The 18,250-nt window shown below is 35.4% G+C and overlaps 1 protein-coding gene across 1 annotated transcript in view; it reads right to left on the reverse strand.

Moving 5' to 3' along the window:
• Window positions 1-7,031: 7,031 nt before the first annotated feature.
• The window catches only part of LOC123545633 (tubulin alpha chain, testis-specific-like), an 85,563-nt gene continuing 74,344 nt past the window's right edge, over window positions 7,032-18,250 (reverse strand). Inside the window, exons 6-7 of the mRNA XM_053524658.1 lie at window positions 10,671-11,168; window positions 7,032-7,206 (exon numbers count right to left, since the gene is read on the reverse strand). Of these exons, the coding sequence (XP_053380633.1) occupies window positions 7,082-7,206; window positions 10,671-11,168 (623 nt within the window). The 3' untranslated portion in view covers window positions 7,032-7,081. The remainder of the gene's footprint in view (window positions 7,207-10,670; window positions 11,169-18,250) is intronic.

An 18,250-nucleotide genomic window follows, 5' to 3' on the forward strand; every position in this document is an offset into this window, starting at 1 on the left:
AGCTGACATTTACTAGCTAGACAGTTATTACGGTATAAAATCAGAAACTATATCGATGTTTGAAATTTTCTGTAGTTATTTTAATAGCCTAACGTTTCCTAGAAATATTAAGTATATCTACAAAAAAAAAAAAATTTAAAAATGTTTTCAGAAAAAATGAGAACTTAAAAAGTATAGCTCATAAACGACCAAACGGGAGAATTTTAATAGTTTTTACATGTACGTAAAAACCTATTTTATTTCCTGCAAACAAAACTTTGAAAAAAAAAAACCAAACAACAACATATCGAGCAGCATAGGGTTTTTATTCTGCGGACCGCTTTCTGAAAAGCGGCAATATGAAGGTACCTGACTTCAGTTGACTTGCATTCCACTGCATACCATTTCAACACCCCTTTTTCTTTTCGTTTTCTTGAAGGAAATGTTGTTTCTCTGTTCTTCCATCTGTCTAGTTTCAGCCAAATTTATGTCCCGATACTTTCTGAAAGTGCCTGCGGCACCTCGAAGGGGCTGCGGCATCGTCAAAATGCCTGCGGCACTCTTCCAAAAGTGGCATAACGTTCAAAATCGGAATTTTCTGGACACATTTTATGTTTTAGCAGATCACATGCCATTTATAAATATAGTTTACGACGGCAGAGACGACATCGTTTGGGTCAGCGAAAAGAAATCGAGTCTAAACAGTCACTGATGTGAAAAAATCACGTTTCATTCTCAACTTATTTGTCCTTACGTTTCAAGGAAATTGATCATTTGCCACAAATTTTAGCATGGATATGTAGATAAGATACATCTACACCCCGCTACATTCCCCGATTTTTGAAAAAATACTCCATGCAGTAACAAAATGACAAAAATGACAAAAATCGCTCGCCGATCTCGCTCGTTTTGTAAACACTGACGAAGTACCTGCGGTACAGGAAGCGAAGTGCCTTCAATCCTCGTCGGCACAGTCAGTACCGCAGGCACTGTTTAGTACCCGTGAAGTAACTACCAGTGAATAAGATGAATGATGAATGTAGTATGTCAGATTACAGCATGTCTGAAAGCAACACGAATATCTTACAAAAAAAAAAATGAAGCACAGGTCATTTCTCAGAATTAAGCATGTATGAATGTCAAGATAAAACACGCAAACATAAGATGAACAAATGGTCGTGTAACAATCCAAAATGGGATGTCAGAAGGAAGTATGTAAACATGAGAATCAAATGCATATAATGTAAATCGTAAGGTTGAATGTACGAAAGGAGAATGCAGGTTTTGCCCTAATTCTGTTCCACAGAAAACGGCAGCCCCTCATCAAACTGTACAGAAGTGTTACTTTATTGGTAAGGAGTTGCATTGAACAAGTGTTTGCAACTGGAAAAGTACATATCGAGGGCTGACCGGGAAACTATTGTATCTGCATTTTTGTAAATTTTACAGGAGAAAGAAAAAACTGAATATTTTCTTAAAAAACACAGCTTAGTATTACCATTCTTAGTAAATCATTATCAATTGAAATAAGAAATAATATGTTGGCTTTTAAAATGTACTCAAATAATTTATTTTTAAGATTTAGCAAAAAGTGTCAGATACAATAGTTTCACGTTCAAAATGACGTTATTGAATTTAAAAAATTACCGTGAAACTATTGTATCTGCATTATTCATTAAATATTATTTATAAAATTCATATTGCTTTAAGCATAGAATTATTGTTTTACTTATAAATAACATAAATTACAAATATACAATGAAAATAGTGTTAGATACAGTATTTTCTTTCTGATGACCGGGAAACTATTGTATCTGCACTTGAATTATTTTTTCATTTTTTTATTAATCTCATTGAATTATCGCTCATCTGTATTTATATTTTTGTATTTCCATTGATAAATTGGTAAATGAATTAAACTGAACAATACCTTAAGCCAGTAATAATGGTCAAATAAAATAAAAATATGTTTATCATTACCTTAAATTATTATTATTATTTTTTTTTTTTTTGCAAGCGTATGCATTAATACTTGACTGTACACATTTCATTACATCCGGATATAAATTTCATACAAGAAATCAAGAAATTAATTTATGCTAAAATGAAGCTATACAAGGGGGAAATGAGCTGCAGCATGAGAAAACCAACATAGAGCATTTATGACCAGTGTGGATCCAGACCAGCCTGCGCATCTGTGCTGTAAGTTTCTCTAATTGCAATAGGGTTTGAAAGTAAACAGTATGGATCCTGACCAGACTGCGCAGATGCACAGCTATGTTGGTTTAATTTGGACCGGTTTCACCCCTCCCAAATATTCAACAAGAATTTAATTTTTCAGGACAGTCCGTGAATTCCACTGTCATTATTTCAGTAATGGTACAGCACTTTTGTTTTTTAACTTATAGTCAATATTGATGTGCAGTGGCATGGTTACAGAGTTCTGTTGCTTTTGAAGTGACTGTGTAAGGCATAAAAAAATTGTTTGTTTCCATTTTGTTTACAGTATTCCGACCTACCCAAAATGGTTGGTCCGACCCTAAAATTTTAATGTTTTTATGGCCTTAGCGAATTTTTCTCCTCAAATTTTTAATAAAAAAATGCAGAACTGCACTTTTTATGCTTTAAACATTGTCATTGATGTTAGAAAGGAACTTATTGGTGCTCTAAAGACATAACCTCCTTATCTGTATTCATTTCTTGACATAAAAATAATTTCCGAAAAGTCTCAATAATTTTAAACAAACAAAAAACATTTTCCAACCTACCTACCCTAATTTATTTTGTGCATGCTACCGAAAACAAAAAAAATTTAAGGCCTAATTTACCTTTATGTGAACAATTTAATATGTGATTTTGTTCTCTGTATTACCTGTGTTCCAATTACAGTAGTATAGTGAAACTTTGGTAAAGACAGAATATTATCAAGAATCATTTTAAAAAATTGCTGAAAACAGATTTCTACATGACACTGTCTCTTTTTCTTTTTTGGACAAAGGTATTCATATACACTCAAAAATTTAAATCGTTATAGTACAAATAAAAAAGGACAAAATCGACAAGATGTTTTTAACAGAACTTCAGTTTATTACAATAACTTAATCACCTTTATCAATATTTGAGGCTAAAATTTCAAAAATGACAGACAGCAAAATGAAAAGCCAGAAAGCAAGCACATGACCACATGCATGTGCGATAAATGAATAAAAACTTAGGCATTTTGTCATGTCCTTACCCTCTCCGAAGCATACAACCCTCCCATGTGACAGAACAGCATAATCCGAGAGGAGTCACAAAGGAAACTAAGGTAATGCATCATTGACCTAATTTGGTCATGCTGCCATTTTCAAAAGTAAAGGACAAGAAAAAGCAACAAGATAAGCCATTATGTCACATAACAGAATGACACATGGCTAACTCCGTCTTCTATATTTCCATAAAAGTATGTACAAAATTAAGTCCATAGCCATTAAAGTGTAAGCCATGACTGTATGAATTAACATGGTTATAATAGAGCCACGTCACACTAACAACTGCCTTTGGTAACCTTCAGGACTTTGCAAACAGTGTGGGCCCAGATCAGTCTGATCAGGGCCCACACTGTTTGCTAAGTAACAAAAGACCTAATAAACTTTTTCAAGAAGCAATTTTCTGATCATATTTCAACAACCTAAAAGCACAGAAAAGCCTGGATCTACAGTAAGTCTTGACAGAAATTTACTCAGTCATGAAGACACTTTTTTGCATGACATGGCTCAATTATGTAATAGTATTCAGCATTAATTTTTTGGGGAAATTGGCTTTGAAGCTTACAAGCCGAGTTCTTTCTGAAAAAATAGTAACAATTTTCCAACACTAAAAATAACACGAGGATCCACAGAGTCGTGAAACGCTCACCTCAGTGATACCAATTTACCAAATGTATATTAAAGCTCTTGGCTTCTTGGTTTTAGACTAGATAATATTTTCAAATCTTTTCCTACATAAGTGTATGTAAAAGAAGTGATTTTAAGAACAGCTTGAAATATCTTGGTAGAAACATCTTGGTAGAGGGTCACCTCACAAACATTTCTGGACAGGTTTTGTTTAAACAATTCATGCCTAGCAATCTGAGAATATCTGAAGACCAACCTCAGACGCAACAGAATGTGATGTATGATTAGGGACTTCACTGTTTGCATGAAGGATTCACTTGTTCTAAGTAAATCAACCCCATACAAGTTTGCACATACATTTTATTTCATAACCTGTGTTTGCAGTTACCGTGAAACTATTGTATCTGTATCACATTATGTGAAAATGTTAATGTAAACTATTATTTATTTTAGTTCTTTAATATTCACATAAAACCTGAACAACAGTAACAAGTTTTCTTCTTGTTGGGGTTTAAATTACAGACCATAATGTCACAAATAATGTTTTTTTTCAAATTGAGACAGTAACAGGAAAAGTTACTGGGAAACTATTGTATGTGCTTAGGAGGCAGATACAATAGTTTCCCGGTCAAAGAACTTTTAAGAAGTTGATGGTTGCAGATACAATATTTTCACATTATTAAAAAAAGAACAAGAAATTACTGGAAAGTTTTTATAATATTTTTGCAGTAGATGTATGACAATAAAAGGCTTAAGAAAATGCAATAAAACCATTTTTGGTCAAAATGTCAGATACAATAGTTTCCCGGTCAGCCTTCGATATTATTATGTGGTCTCCAGTCTCACTTGTTATTTCCAGCTAAACGTGAAAAAAAGGGTAAAACTCATTTAGAAAACTTACCAATTACATTCACCTGGCCATATTTATCAATTTGGCGACAGCTATGGCCAGTGTAAACTAGGACACTCCTAGTAAAACTTAGAGGTTTATAATAATAGGTCAGTTTCTAATTTATCATAAACCTTTGTCAGAATGTATCGTAGAGTTCAACACTTGGTTACAAGAGATACTAACCTATACTAAAATCATTGAAAAACATAGTTCAATATATAGAGGCCATATTTACTACGTTAACTTAAAAAAACAACAGCAAAAAAACTGTCACAATACTATGAATACTACCTGCTTGAAATGGGTTAAATACTGAAGCATCTGAACGATGAACCGTGGTAAATAAGACATAAATCACAAGAAGGCCTAGATTGTTTTCATTCTGACATGCTCATTGATATATTTTAATAAATATTATGCTGGACTTCATTTACGCGAGGAGAAATGTATCAGACGTCATGCGGCAATTTGACGTCATAATGCTCTCGCGCGTCAACCGCTGTTTATCGCAGAATATACAGAGCTTGATTTCCTTCTTTGTTTAACTGGAAATCTAAATGAGTCATGTTAGAATTTATGTTTTCCAGTGAAATAAAAGTGATAATCCAGGTTTGAAACAGTAGATTATATTATCATTTTTCACTGTTTTTGCCGAACTAGTTCCGGTTCTCCGTCGCAATTGTCAAATTGTATACCGAGCGTTATGAATACCGGGGACCATAATGACGATGACGTCATTTTTGTTATGCTTTCTGCTGACCTTTCCCGCGATTTTCGACATTTTATAAATTACGCAACATAAGTAGAGTTTTACACATGAAATTAAAAGAAAATTTGTTTGTGTCAGTGAAATATCAATTTTATTTCACTCGTGAGCACCAAAAAAAAGTCATTTTCACTCGTGAAAATATCAGTTTTTGATGCTCACTTGTGAAATGAAATTGATATTTCACTGACACAAACAAATTTTCTTTTTATTTCATGTGTAAAACTCTTACTTTATTAGAAAATTTATGTGATGGCTTTATTTCACTCCCGCGGCGTCACGCATGTGGTAAAATGTGTATATTCACGTCTTCCGAGATATAAATTTATCCATTATTGAGAGATCCATGCGTTTCAAGCTGACCCAAAGTCATCTTGGAATTACGTAATTACGTTATCATATTTTAAATTTAGAAAGATAGTAACATTGCCGTCGTAATAAATTTACTAACAGCCTGTTATCGTATTGCCTGATGCATTATCACAATTTGCTCCAGGACTATTATCGATAATGGCCCTAGACATTAGCGCGGGAAATTAACGTCCGTAAACAGAAATGACGTCATGGAGGTAAAACAGCGAATATTTCAGTTTTAGTTGATCATCTTGAGCGTAGTCTTGTATTCTTCGAGAAAGTACAACTATCAAGGCATTTGATTTTATACGGTTTGTATCCTCTTATATACAAATACAGAAACTGAAACGCTGAAATTCGGCCTATGCCAGTACTTATAAAAATGACACAATAAACTTTTCTTACTATATTATAGGTAAACATGTAATAAACAGGTAGATACATGGGAGAGCGGTGCCTTAGAGTGATAATGGCCCTGGAAGAAGATATTAGCCCTCGGGCCATTATCAGTCAAAGGCACCACTCTCTTTTGCATAAACCCAATCCAGGTTTTATAGTAACCAAAGTCTATTTCTTTATCAAAACTCCTTAGTGACGATTCTTCCATTAGTAACTTTTAAACCGTCGCACAAGCTCACTCGTTTTAAACAATCTCAAAATCACCGGACTTGATGAAATTGTAGCTCTCCCATGCTTTTGCATATTCTTGGAAGATGTATTTACCTTTTGTTCAGGCGAGCTAAAACAATAAATATCCGCAAGACCGACGAATGCTCCTCGAAATTTGCATATTAAAAGAACAAAAGTGAAATTTACTGACTGGGCACATACAGTTTGAAGGGCAACATATCACTGAAACCTCATTCCAATGGATAATGAAGAAAATATGCATTTTTTTCTGAACATGCGCAACTACTGTTGTTACAGATCACTTTGTTCAATTTCATTAAATTGTATCAAGGGGATGAGGACAGACAGACAACCTAAAACCAGTACCTCCTGAGGGGGATACAAAAACAGACTTGCTGTGCCATTAAATCAAGTCAACTAGAGCTTAAAAGATCCAGTCCTATAAATTCTTTAAGTTGAAAAGTAATGAAGGATTGACTACTTGTGTCCTTTTTAAGACCTTCTTAATTAGCGTTAAGAAAACAAATCAAAATGGTATTATTTAACAAGTTTATTTCAACAACTTCCAATTAAATACATTGAGGTCTAGTATTCATCTCCACCCTCTTCCTCAGCCTCTCCCTCAACACTGTCCACTCCCACCTCCTCGTAGTCCTTCTCAAGAGCTGCCAAGTCCTCTCTGGCCTCAGAAAACTCGCCTTCCTCCATACCTGAAACAGTTACACAGATTTTACTTTTCTAACTGTTTCCTTGCAAGCCTTATAATCCAGTAGACAGCTATAGCAATTTATTTAAACATTTTATCTTTAAACAAGAGGGCCAAGATGGCCCTAGGTCGCTCACCTGAGAAACAAACCATAGTGATTTCATGGAAACAAATTTTCTGGCCAATTTTCATTAGGACTGGACCAAAAATGTGGCCTCTCGAGTTTGAACAAGCATTTTATTTGATATGACCTAGTTTTTGACCCAGATGACCCATAATTCGAACTCGACCTAGATTTCATCAAGGCAATAATTCTGACCAAGTTCCATGAAGATCAATTAAAAAATACAGCCTCTATCCATACACAAGGTTTTTCTTTGATTTGACCTAGTGACCTACTTTTTGACCCCAGATGACCCATATTCAAATCGACCTAGATTTCATCAAGGCAATCATTCTGGCCAAATTTCATGAAGATCAATTGAAAAATACAGTATCGCATACATAAGCTAAATGTTGACACACGACAGACAAATGCCGGATGCCAGACATCGAGCTATCACAATAACTCGCTCAGGTGAGCTAAAATGCTAGAATATAGTGTTTACAGCATATTTATCCAAATATAAAGCCCGCCCGCTTAGCTCAATAGGGAGAGCGCAGATCTATGGATCGCGAGTTCGAGCCCTGGGCGAGGCGCATGTTCTCTGTGGGTGTCAGACGTTTCACCCCCAAAACTGTTCCTCCCAAGACTTTTCACCCCCAATTTGGGGGTGAAAAGTCTGATGTTTTATAGCATATGAAGACTTTTCACTCCCAATTTGTTTTTATTATTAAATATGATTATAATGTTTTTTTGGGGGAGGGGGTTGTATAGTTATGAATAATTTCATATGTATTATAATAAGGTTAATACATTAAATAAAAAAAAATTTATGTTTGTTAGTAAGGATGACCATAAACTTTAAACATAAGTTATTTACAGGGTTATCTTTTAATCCATTTGTTTGTTCAATGATTGAAAATGTGACTTTGATGATTAAAGGTACTTTTGATAATAGTTACAAAACTTAAAAAATAGTCTGATCCCTTTGTTTGATGTTTAGTGATTGAAAAAAATAAAAGCACATTTGATAATAACTACAAAGTAAAATATTTTATTGATGTTAAAATTAGCCTTGTTGTTCAAGGTTTGAACGTTTGCTATCAATTAACAATGTTGTAACATAAAAATAAAAATACATTGCTAAAAGCCGCTATCAAATAATTTACATCATAGTATAGAAATATATAAATATTTGCAAATTTTGTACAATAAATTATCAATGGTAAAAAATAAGATTGAATAAAAAATTAGATTTTGTGTAGGAAATAAGCAATAAATCTATTGTGGAAAAAATGTAATATTAAAATTGTTTATATCGCACATCGTTGGTTGTTGACAACTTAATTGTTAGTTTTTGTTGATTCCTTAATAGGCAAGTGATGCAAGATAAATTAATTTAAATTTATCAACTGTTAATTAATTGGCAGCATTCTCTTGCATGTTTTAGTATATTTTGTCCTTACGGTGATAAACTGTACATGTTCAAGTTATATCAGTAAATTGAAATAATAACAAATTCTCGATTATCCAATAAGTCGAAATGGTTTGATGAATCTTGTTACATATAGCAAAATATAATTTCAAGAAAGGAAGAAAAACATTTTGTGAAAGACAAAAATGAGGGAAATAGAATTAATTTTACAAGCATGCGTACCAAGTATAATAGAATGAGGGGAAAAAAAGGGATAAATAATTAGTATTATATGGTAAGCTACTGGTTCGAATAATTTGAATAAAAACGCACTACAAAAAATAATTTATCATATGCTGCGTAATATACTACCAGTTAGCCAGTTAATCCATTTATATTTTAACACTTATTCCTGTCAATCAAAAGGTGTTGATTAAATCACAACACCTATGAAGAGTTTAAAATATCGACTATTTCTGTCAATCAAAAGGTGTTGATTAAACACAACACATGCAAAGATTTTAAAATATTGACCTACAATGAAATGAATGACTTTCAAATTGTAATATTAGTTTATGTATTTATTATTTCAGTCTCATCAGCATATATAAATAACATCACAGTACATACATGTATTACATATAATAACATTAATTAACATATCGAATGCTGCCACTCAATACTGAGTTACCTGAGACTATTTATCTTGTTAAATATATAAAAATATATCATAAAAATAAATTCCACATCATATTGCTCTTATAAATACCCATATTACATGTTATCACAATTGGGCTATCATTATTATACTAAAGGATAAAAATATACCCTCTAATTCTAACCCCTAGTTAATATTTACATCTACTATTGTAATCTAAATCTACTCATATTTTTCATAATTATATTACATAATTAAAACTTTAATCCATTTGAATAACATAGAAAAAAAAATCCTTTAGAAGTCTCAACAATCTGACATTTAAAAAGATCAGTTGATTAAGTTGACTACATGTATGTTACTCTAACTTAGTGTATATTTTATAGAATTATGGTCCATAAAGTAACAAATTATCTTCATAAATGCCCTAACAACCTATACAAAATATATAAAAAAGATTTTAAATATCAAATAACAAAATATTTCACGATATTTTCACTATATTAAAAATTGGGGGTGAAAAGTCTAGGGTTTGTAAAATTGGGGGTGAAAAGTCTTGGGAGGAAATGTCTTGGGGGTGAAATGTCTAGGGGAGGAAAAGTCTTGGGGGTGAAACGTCTGGAATTCTTCTCTGTGATGATTTGTTAAAAGACTTGTGTCTGAAATCATTCGTCCTCCACCTCTGATTCAAGTGGGGAAGTTGACAGTTACTTGCAGAGAACAGCATCCAGGAACTGTGGTTAGGTTAACTGCCCGCTGTTACATGACTGAAATACTGTTGAAAAACGGCCTTAAACCAAAATTATCAAAACATTTCAACGAGCAGGTAAGAATGAAAACAATCGAGGCCTCCTTATGGTTCATCGTCTTAATTTCCACAGGTCATCGTTTAGCTGCATCAATATTTAACCATTTGGGCACTTCAATTCCTGTGCATCTGAACTCTGAATGCACCTACAGTAAACTAGACAACAAACCACACTGAGGCCTTTATTAAAGTATTCCACTGAAAGCATGAAAATCGATGCTTATTCAATTGGAGTAACTTAATTTTATGAAAATATCGGGCAATAATTGTATGTTTCTCTGACTGAATATCTCACAATCTGTCCCTCAAAATACTTTGCCTGATGTTTAACCCTATTTTAACTACATTAGAGAACAACTAAACCAGCAAGTAGATCCACCAACTGTATGGAGACTGCTAGTCAAAATTCTGTGAAAATGGACGTTTGTTCTGTAGATGAGATTTTAAATAAGCAAACGTCTCACAACGTACAAGTTTACACATACCTTCACCAACATACCAGTGCACAAAGGCACGTTTAGCATACATCAAGTCAAACTTGTGGTCAAGACGAGCCCATGCCTCTGCAATAGCGGTTGTGTTGCTCAACATGCACACTGCACGCTGTACCTTAGCCAGATCACCTCCCGGAACAACACATGGTGGTTGGTAATTGATGCCGACCTTGAATCCAGTTGGACACCAGTCAACAAACTGAATGGTTCTCTTTGTTTTGATAGTAGCAATGGCAGCATTAACGTCCTTGGGAACAACATCACCTCTGTAAAGCATGCAGCAGGCCATGTACTTGCCGTGACGAGGATCACACTTTACCATCTGGTTGGCTGGCTCGAAACAAGCATTTGTGATCTCTGCCACCGACAGCTGTTCATGGTAGGCCTTCTCAGCAGAGATGACAGGCGCATAGGTTACCAGTGGGAAATGAATCCTTGGATATGGTACCAAGTTAGTCTGGAATTCTGTCAAATCTACATTTAAGGCACCTGGAAAAATTCAACAAGATATTTTTAGGCATATGTCATTCATATTCAGAATGGTCAATGAGTTTTCAAAATCAAAAGAGGTCATCTGCTGGTCCAGATCAACCTCCCTATGAAGTTTCATGATCCTCTGCCCAAGTGTTTTCAAGTTATTGTACTGAAAAGGTTTAAATGTTCTGGGTCATCCTGACCTTTGAAACTCGAAATCAATACTGGTAATCTGCTAGTCAAGACCAACCTCCCTGTTAAGTTTCGTGATCCTAGTCCCAAGCATTCTTAAGTTATTGTCCGAAAACCGTTTAAATGTTTCGGGTCACTGTGACCTACTGACCTCAAAATCATTAGGGATCATCTGCTGGTTATAACCAACCTCCCTATCAATTTTCATGATCCTAGGCCCAAGTTATCATCCGAAAAACGTTTTAACTGTTTTGTGTTATTGTGACCTTGACCTCTGACCTACTAACCTCGAACTTGACTTGTATTTCATCATGTTACACCTATGTACAAAAATTTATGATCCTAGACCCAAGTGTTCTCAAGTTATCATCTGGAAACTGTTCCGAGTCACTGTGACCTTGACCTACTGACCTCGAGGTTGAACTTGACCTGTATTTAATGTTACACCTGTATACCAAAATTAATCATCCTAAGCCCAAGCATTCTCAAGTTATCATTCAAAAACCGTTTAACTGTTCAGGATGACTGTAACCTTAACCTTTGACTTACTGACCTCAAAGTCAAACTTGACCTATATTTCATCATGTTACACCTGTGTACCAAAATTTATCATCCTAGGCCAAAGCCTTCTCAAGTTATCCGGAAACCGTTTAACTGTTCAGGGTCACTGTGACCTTGACCTTTGACCCTAAAGTTAAACTTGACCTGTATTTTCTGATGTTACACCTGTGTACCAAAAATTATTAAAATCGGTAAAGCCTTTCATTGAGTTATTCTGAAGCCATGAAAACCAACGGACCGACAAGCTCACTCCTATAAATACCCCTCCCCACTCACCTAAATTTCTGTGGGGGTATAACTAGAACTGTCATAGGAGTGACAAATACCCCCCACAATATGGTCTAGTCACAGAATGACAACCATAAGAAAGACAAGGCCACGAAAAGGTGCATTTCAAATTGAACTTGACCTGTATTTTAACACCCATGTACCAAAAACATTTAAATCTGTCAAGAACTGTCACTGGAGTGTTTAATGACTCCAATGATGGATGAATATTGCACAACAGCTGGAGTCTGTGTTAAAAAATATGAAGTAATAGGAGAGGTACAGATAAAATGTATCAAAACACTATATAATTCTAAGTGAAAAGGGGGCATAATTCAGTAAATATTGGTGCAAGTGTTAATTATGCACCTTGTGTCATATGATGTGGGTGATGATGTGGAACAACTACTTCAAATCTGAAACAAATACATTTTGTAATAACAGATATAGTGAAAATGCATCAAAATTTGAACCTTAAATTCTAAGTAAACGGGGGCATAATTCATGAAAAATTGGCATCATAGTTATGCTCCTTGTGTCACATGATGTGGGTGATAAATTGGAACATCTCTTTAAAGTTTGAATCAAATCCATTTAGTAACAAGGCAGTCTGAACGACAGCTAAATCCCCCGCCACTGCTATGGATAGTGAAAGGGTAAACCTTTGATTTTAGCTGTGACCTTGACCTTGAACTGACATGGCTGACTCATGAATTCTGCACAACGTCTTGATGAGGTGATCATTTGACCCAAATTTCATGAAAATCCTTCAAGGGGTTTAGGAGATACAGAGCTGAAACCTTTGACCTTCAGTTGTGACCTTGACCTTGAGTTGACATGGCTGACTCATGAGTTCTTTATGAGGTGATCATTTGACCCAAGTTTGATGAAAATCCTTCAAGGGGTTTAGGAGATACAGAGTGGACACCAAATGGAAGGCTCAAACCTTCTACCCTTAGTTGTGACCTTGACCTTGAGCTGGCATGGTTGACTCAATTTCTGCACATCGTTCTGATGAGGTAATCATTTGACCCAAGTTTTATAAAATTCCTTCAAGGGGTTTAGGAGATATAGAGCGGACACGAAATGGAAGGCTCAAACCTTTGACCTTCAGTTGTGACCTTGACCTTGAGCCGACATGGCTGACTCATAAGTTCTGCACATCGCCTTGATGAGGTGATCGTTTGACCCAAGTTTGATGAAAATTCCTTCAAGGGGTTTAAGAGATATAGAGCGGACACAAAATGGAAGGCTCAAACCTTTGACCCTGAGTTGTGACCTTGACCTTGAGCTGGCATGGCTGACTCATGGGTTCTGCACATCGTCTTGATGAGGTGATCATTTGACCCAAGTTTTATAAAATTCCTTCAAGGGGTTTAGGAGATATAGAGCGGACACAAAATGGCAGGTTCAAACCTTTGACCTTGAGTTGTGACCTTGACCTTGAACCGACAAGGCTGACTCATGGGTTCTGCACATCGTCTTGATGAGGTGATCATTTGACCCAAGTTTGATGAAAATCCTTCAAGGGGTTTAGGAGGTATGGAGCGGACACGAAAGTGTTACGGACGGAAGGACGCAGACCATTCCTCCTATAATCCCTCCGCCACGGCGGGGGATTAAAAACCGAGATATAGATTTCGGGATGGGATGCAACAAAGCTGACTCCTATAGAGCCCCCCACATTTTATAACAAGAGCTGTCTCCATAGGATGACACATGTCCCGATGGCACTTTGAATGAATAGTTATGGCCGATGTTAGAGTTTAGGACAATTGAATCTTCAAGATTAAGGTCATTCAGGGGTCAAGGTCATAAAATTATCTGTCAGTGGGAAAGACTTATCAAAAATGGGTATTTTGTTAGTGTGGTGTGACCTTGACCTTTGAGCTACGGACCTAGGTCTTGCGCGCGACATGTCGTCTTACTGTGGTACACATTCATGCAAAGTTATTTGAAAATCCATCCATGGATGACAAAGATATGGACCGGACACGCCTATCAATGCACTATCATGAAAAATGACTTTTAACGTCTAAGTGTGACCTTGACCTTTGAGCTACGGACCTGGGTCTTGCGCGCGACACGTCGTCTTACTGTGGTACACATTCATGCCAAGTCATTTGAAAATCCATCCATGGATGACAAAGATATGGACCGGACACGCCCATCAATGCACTATCATGAAAAATGACCTTTAACGTCTAAGTGTGACCTTGACCTTTGAGCTACAGACCTGGGTCTTGCGCGCGACACATCGTCTTACTATGGTACACATTCATGCAAAGTTATTTGAAAATCCAATATGGATGACAAAGATATGGACCGGACACGAAAATTGCAGACAGACCGACAGACGGTTCAAAAACTATATGCCTCCCTTCCGAAGGCATAAAAATGACACAAATCAGAAGAAAACTGTTTGTGACTAACATGATGCACTACACTAAATTTCAAATATTTAGATTCAAGTTGTACAAGATGTAAAAAAGTTATTTTGTCTGAAGTAGGTGAAAAAATATTTACTAGATTTAGGGGGAACAAGGCGGAAATTCACACAATATTCTGGGTAAAAAAAGACAGAAAAGCTTCTTAATAATGAAAATCAAATGAAAAGTAAATATGGGCTTGCTAAAGTTGTCAAAAATTTAGTTTTATATATATTCGACCTTGACCTAAATTTCATCAAGGCAACCATTCTGACCAGATTTTATGAAAATCCAGTGTAAAATGCAGCCCCTATTGCATACACAAGGTTTTTCCTTGATTTGAGCTAGTGACCTAGTTTTAAAACCCAGATGACCTATATTCAAACCTGACCTAGATTTCATCAAGGCTATCATTCTGATAAAATTTCATGAAGATCAGTTGAAAAAATTTAGCCGCTATCACATACACAAAGTTTTTCTTTGATTTAACCTAGTGACCTACTTTTAGACCCTAGATGACCCATATTCGAACTTGACCTAGATTTCATCAAGGCAATCATTCTGACCAAATTTCATGAAGATCAATTGAAAAATACAGCTTCTATTGCATACAGAAGGGTTTTCTTTGATTTGATCTAGTGACCTACTTTTTGACCCAAGATGACCCATAATCAAATTTAAGGTAGATTTTATCAAGGCAATCATTCTGACCAAATTTCATGAAGATCAATTGAAAAATACAGCCTCTATCACATACACAAGGCTTTTCTTTGATTTGACCTAGTTTTTGACCCCAGATGACCCATTTTCGACCAAATTTCATGAAGATCAATTGAAAAATACAGTTTCTATTGCATACAGAAGGGTTTTCTTTGATTTGATCTAGTGACCTACTTTTTGACCCAAGATGACCCATAATCAAATTTAAGGTAGATTTTATCAAGGCAATCATTCTGACCAAATTTCATGAAGATCAGTTGAAAAATACAGCCTCTATCGCATACACAAGGGTTTTCTTTGATTTGACCCCCAGATGACCCAATTTCAAACTCGGCCTAGAGTTCATCAAGGCAATCATTCTGACCAAATTACATGAAGATCAGTTGAAAAATACAGCCTCTATCGCATACACAAGCTAAATGTTGACAGATGACAGACGCCGGACATCCAGCGATCAAAAAACTCACCTGAGCATTGCTCAGGTGAGCTAAAAATGCAAGTGTACTTTGACTTTCAAAATGTTCTACTTCATGCAGGGCACTAGGAAACTTTTGGGGACAGGTACCCATACCCTCAGGAAGGGGAAATTTTCGTCGTTTTACGACAAAAAGGGCAAGTTTTAGCCATATACATCATGGTTCATACACATTCTTTCAGACAAAATTCCCTGACATGAAAGCATTTTTCCCTGACTTTTTGGTTCGGTACGATACAAACCAAGTCACCTAGTATGACTTTTGTTATCTTAAAATGTGCACATTTAGTGATTCAATTTTAAATGAAAAATAGAATGTTGGCCTCCACCACCCCTACAGCCAACCCTTACCTCCTTTTTTGACAAACATTTACATTGTTTAATATTTTGTTTGTAGCTGGTGATTATACAAAACACATTGGCAAGCAAAATGACATGAATTATCATACATTAAAAAGTAATCAAATACACTGTTTCAAACAAACAAATGTTTTTATGTTATGACCAATAGACAATAAAGCAATTACTTTTGGAAACCTGAACATATTAGCCAAATCGAACTGTTTTTATTGGAGCCTTGTATGTATATATAGTAATGGCTATGTGTAATGGACACTATACATGAGCAGCATTCCCATTCACGCAAAAATCCGCGTAATTCACGCATAAAAAGTCACTTGCACGCAAGTTTTAAAATTCCACGGGTACAATGCACGCGTAAAAAATCTGACAGAAAATACATTGTTCGTCGATAAAGATCCGAAATTCAAGTAACCAGACATTATTTTTGATCCGTACACGCAAATTACCGCAATACACACTGTTGACAATTTGCTACATGTCAAGACGAATTGAATTTACATGCCGATGGCATAATTTAAGCTCCGCCTACTCAGGTACTTGGTGAGATTTTCGCGAGAACTGTGACAGCGAATCAAATAATTTGTAAAACTAGACGTGATAGTATTTAGCGACGTAGTTACATCTTTGACACTTTCCGATAATTGTCAACATGTGTGAGTGCAAAAACAACGATTTGGACGTTGTTTTCAACAAGTTGTTGAATAATTAAGCGGTCAGCTGGCATCCACTACACAATTATTTGGTCTCCATTGTAAAAGAAAGACTCGTAAGCTGCTTGTTTATTAATATTTACAAAATGACCGGTTGCGGACTGACTTTCATCGGGCAATTTTTCATTTTTATTCGAGTCCGATACTGTTCATGCTGAATAAATATTACCCGCCGAGTTTTTATTTTATAACATTTTTTGGTTGCTATAATGTTGCAGCAAGATATAGCAGCAAAAAAATGATATAAAAACTCGGCGGGTTATACTTATCAGCGTCTGCTTGAATTTTTGAAAACGTTTTTTTTTCCTCAGGATTATGGAATAAAGAAAAACTCTTTGCATGGAATATGATGTATCTTAGAATGGTCACATCAATAGTTTTTATCCATATTGAACAAAAAATTATAGCCATCTTCAAATGCTTCACAAGCTTCTTGGTGTTGTGTGGGTGTGTGGGGGGGGGGGGGGGGGGGGGGGGGGGGGGGGGTATACTGAGAAAAATAGTGTTCAAATTCTAGTTTTCACTAGGGGTCTCTCCACTTTCTATAAGGAGAGTGTGACTTTTAGATGTACCAGTGAGCAATGTGTAAAACAAACCACTGTCATTAAATACAGGTGAATAAAAGTGTCACTTTTCCATAATACTTCTTTTTTTATAATTTTGTTTCAGTTGGAACATTTTTTTCAATTTGCATGGTTTGTACCCAACTTTTTTATCATGTACCCACATTTTCTAAAGTATGTGGGTACATGTACCCACTTTTCAAAAAGTCAGTGGGAATGCTGCATGAGAGAAGGGGATTGAATCATTAGATATAGCCATCACCAGATTTGCTCAGGAGGTAAGGGGTGCAAATCCCTTTCAGTTTCTTCTATATGGAATTTGAAAAATATGTAGAATATAGATATATGCATATAATTTAAAATTATGCTTTAATTGTCGTAAGTGTGATAGCTTTCATGAAAAAGGAAATATTTGAAGAAACTGCCTTAACCTTTACAAATTGTTGCCTAACCAGATCAGAAAATTCCCTGACATTTTCCAAATTTCAAAATTTCCTGACAATTCCCTGACCTTGAAAAAAATTTTTTTTCCCTGACGCGTATGAACCCTGTACATGTATAAGTAACTACATTTCACACTTACTAATACTGTTTTCAATCATTTCTAACAAATGTAATAATATTGCAGCAGTAACCTTCCTTAGAGACACTATAATATAACTTGAAAGAGAGTTCATATCTAGTTGTGTCAAACAACCTATTATCAGGGGAATTTTCTTTTGAGCAAGGGGAAAAAACATTATTTTACGAGGGGAATGGGGCCCATATTCAGCCCCAAAAATGCCCTGTCATGAACATATTAGATGTCTATTATCTA

The sequence above is a fragment of the Mercenaria mercenaria genome, chromosome 15 (genome assembly GCF_021730395.1).
Source record: "Mercenaria mercenaria strain notata chromosome 15, MADL_Memer_1, whole genome shotgun sequence".
Lineage (NCBI taxonomy): Eukaryota > Metazoa > Mollusca > Bivalvia > Venerida > Veneridae > Mercenaria > Mercenaria mercenaria.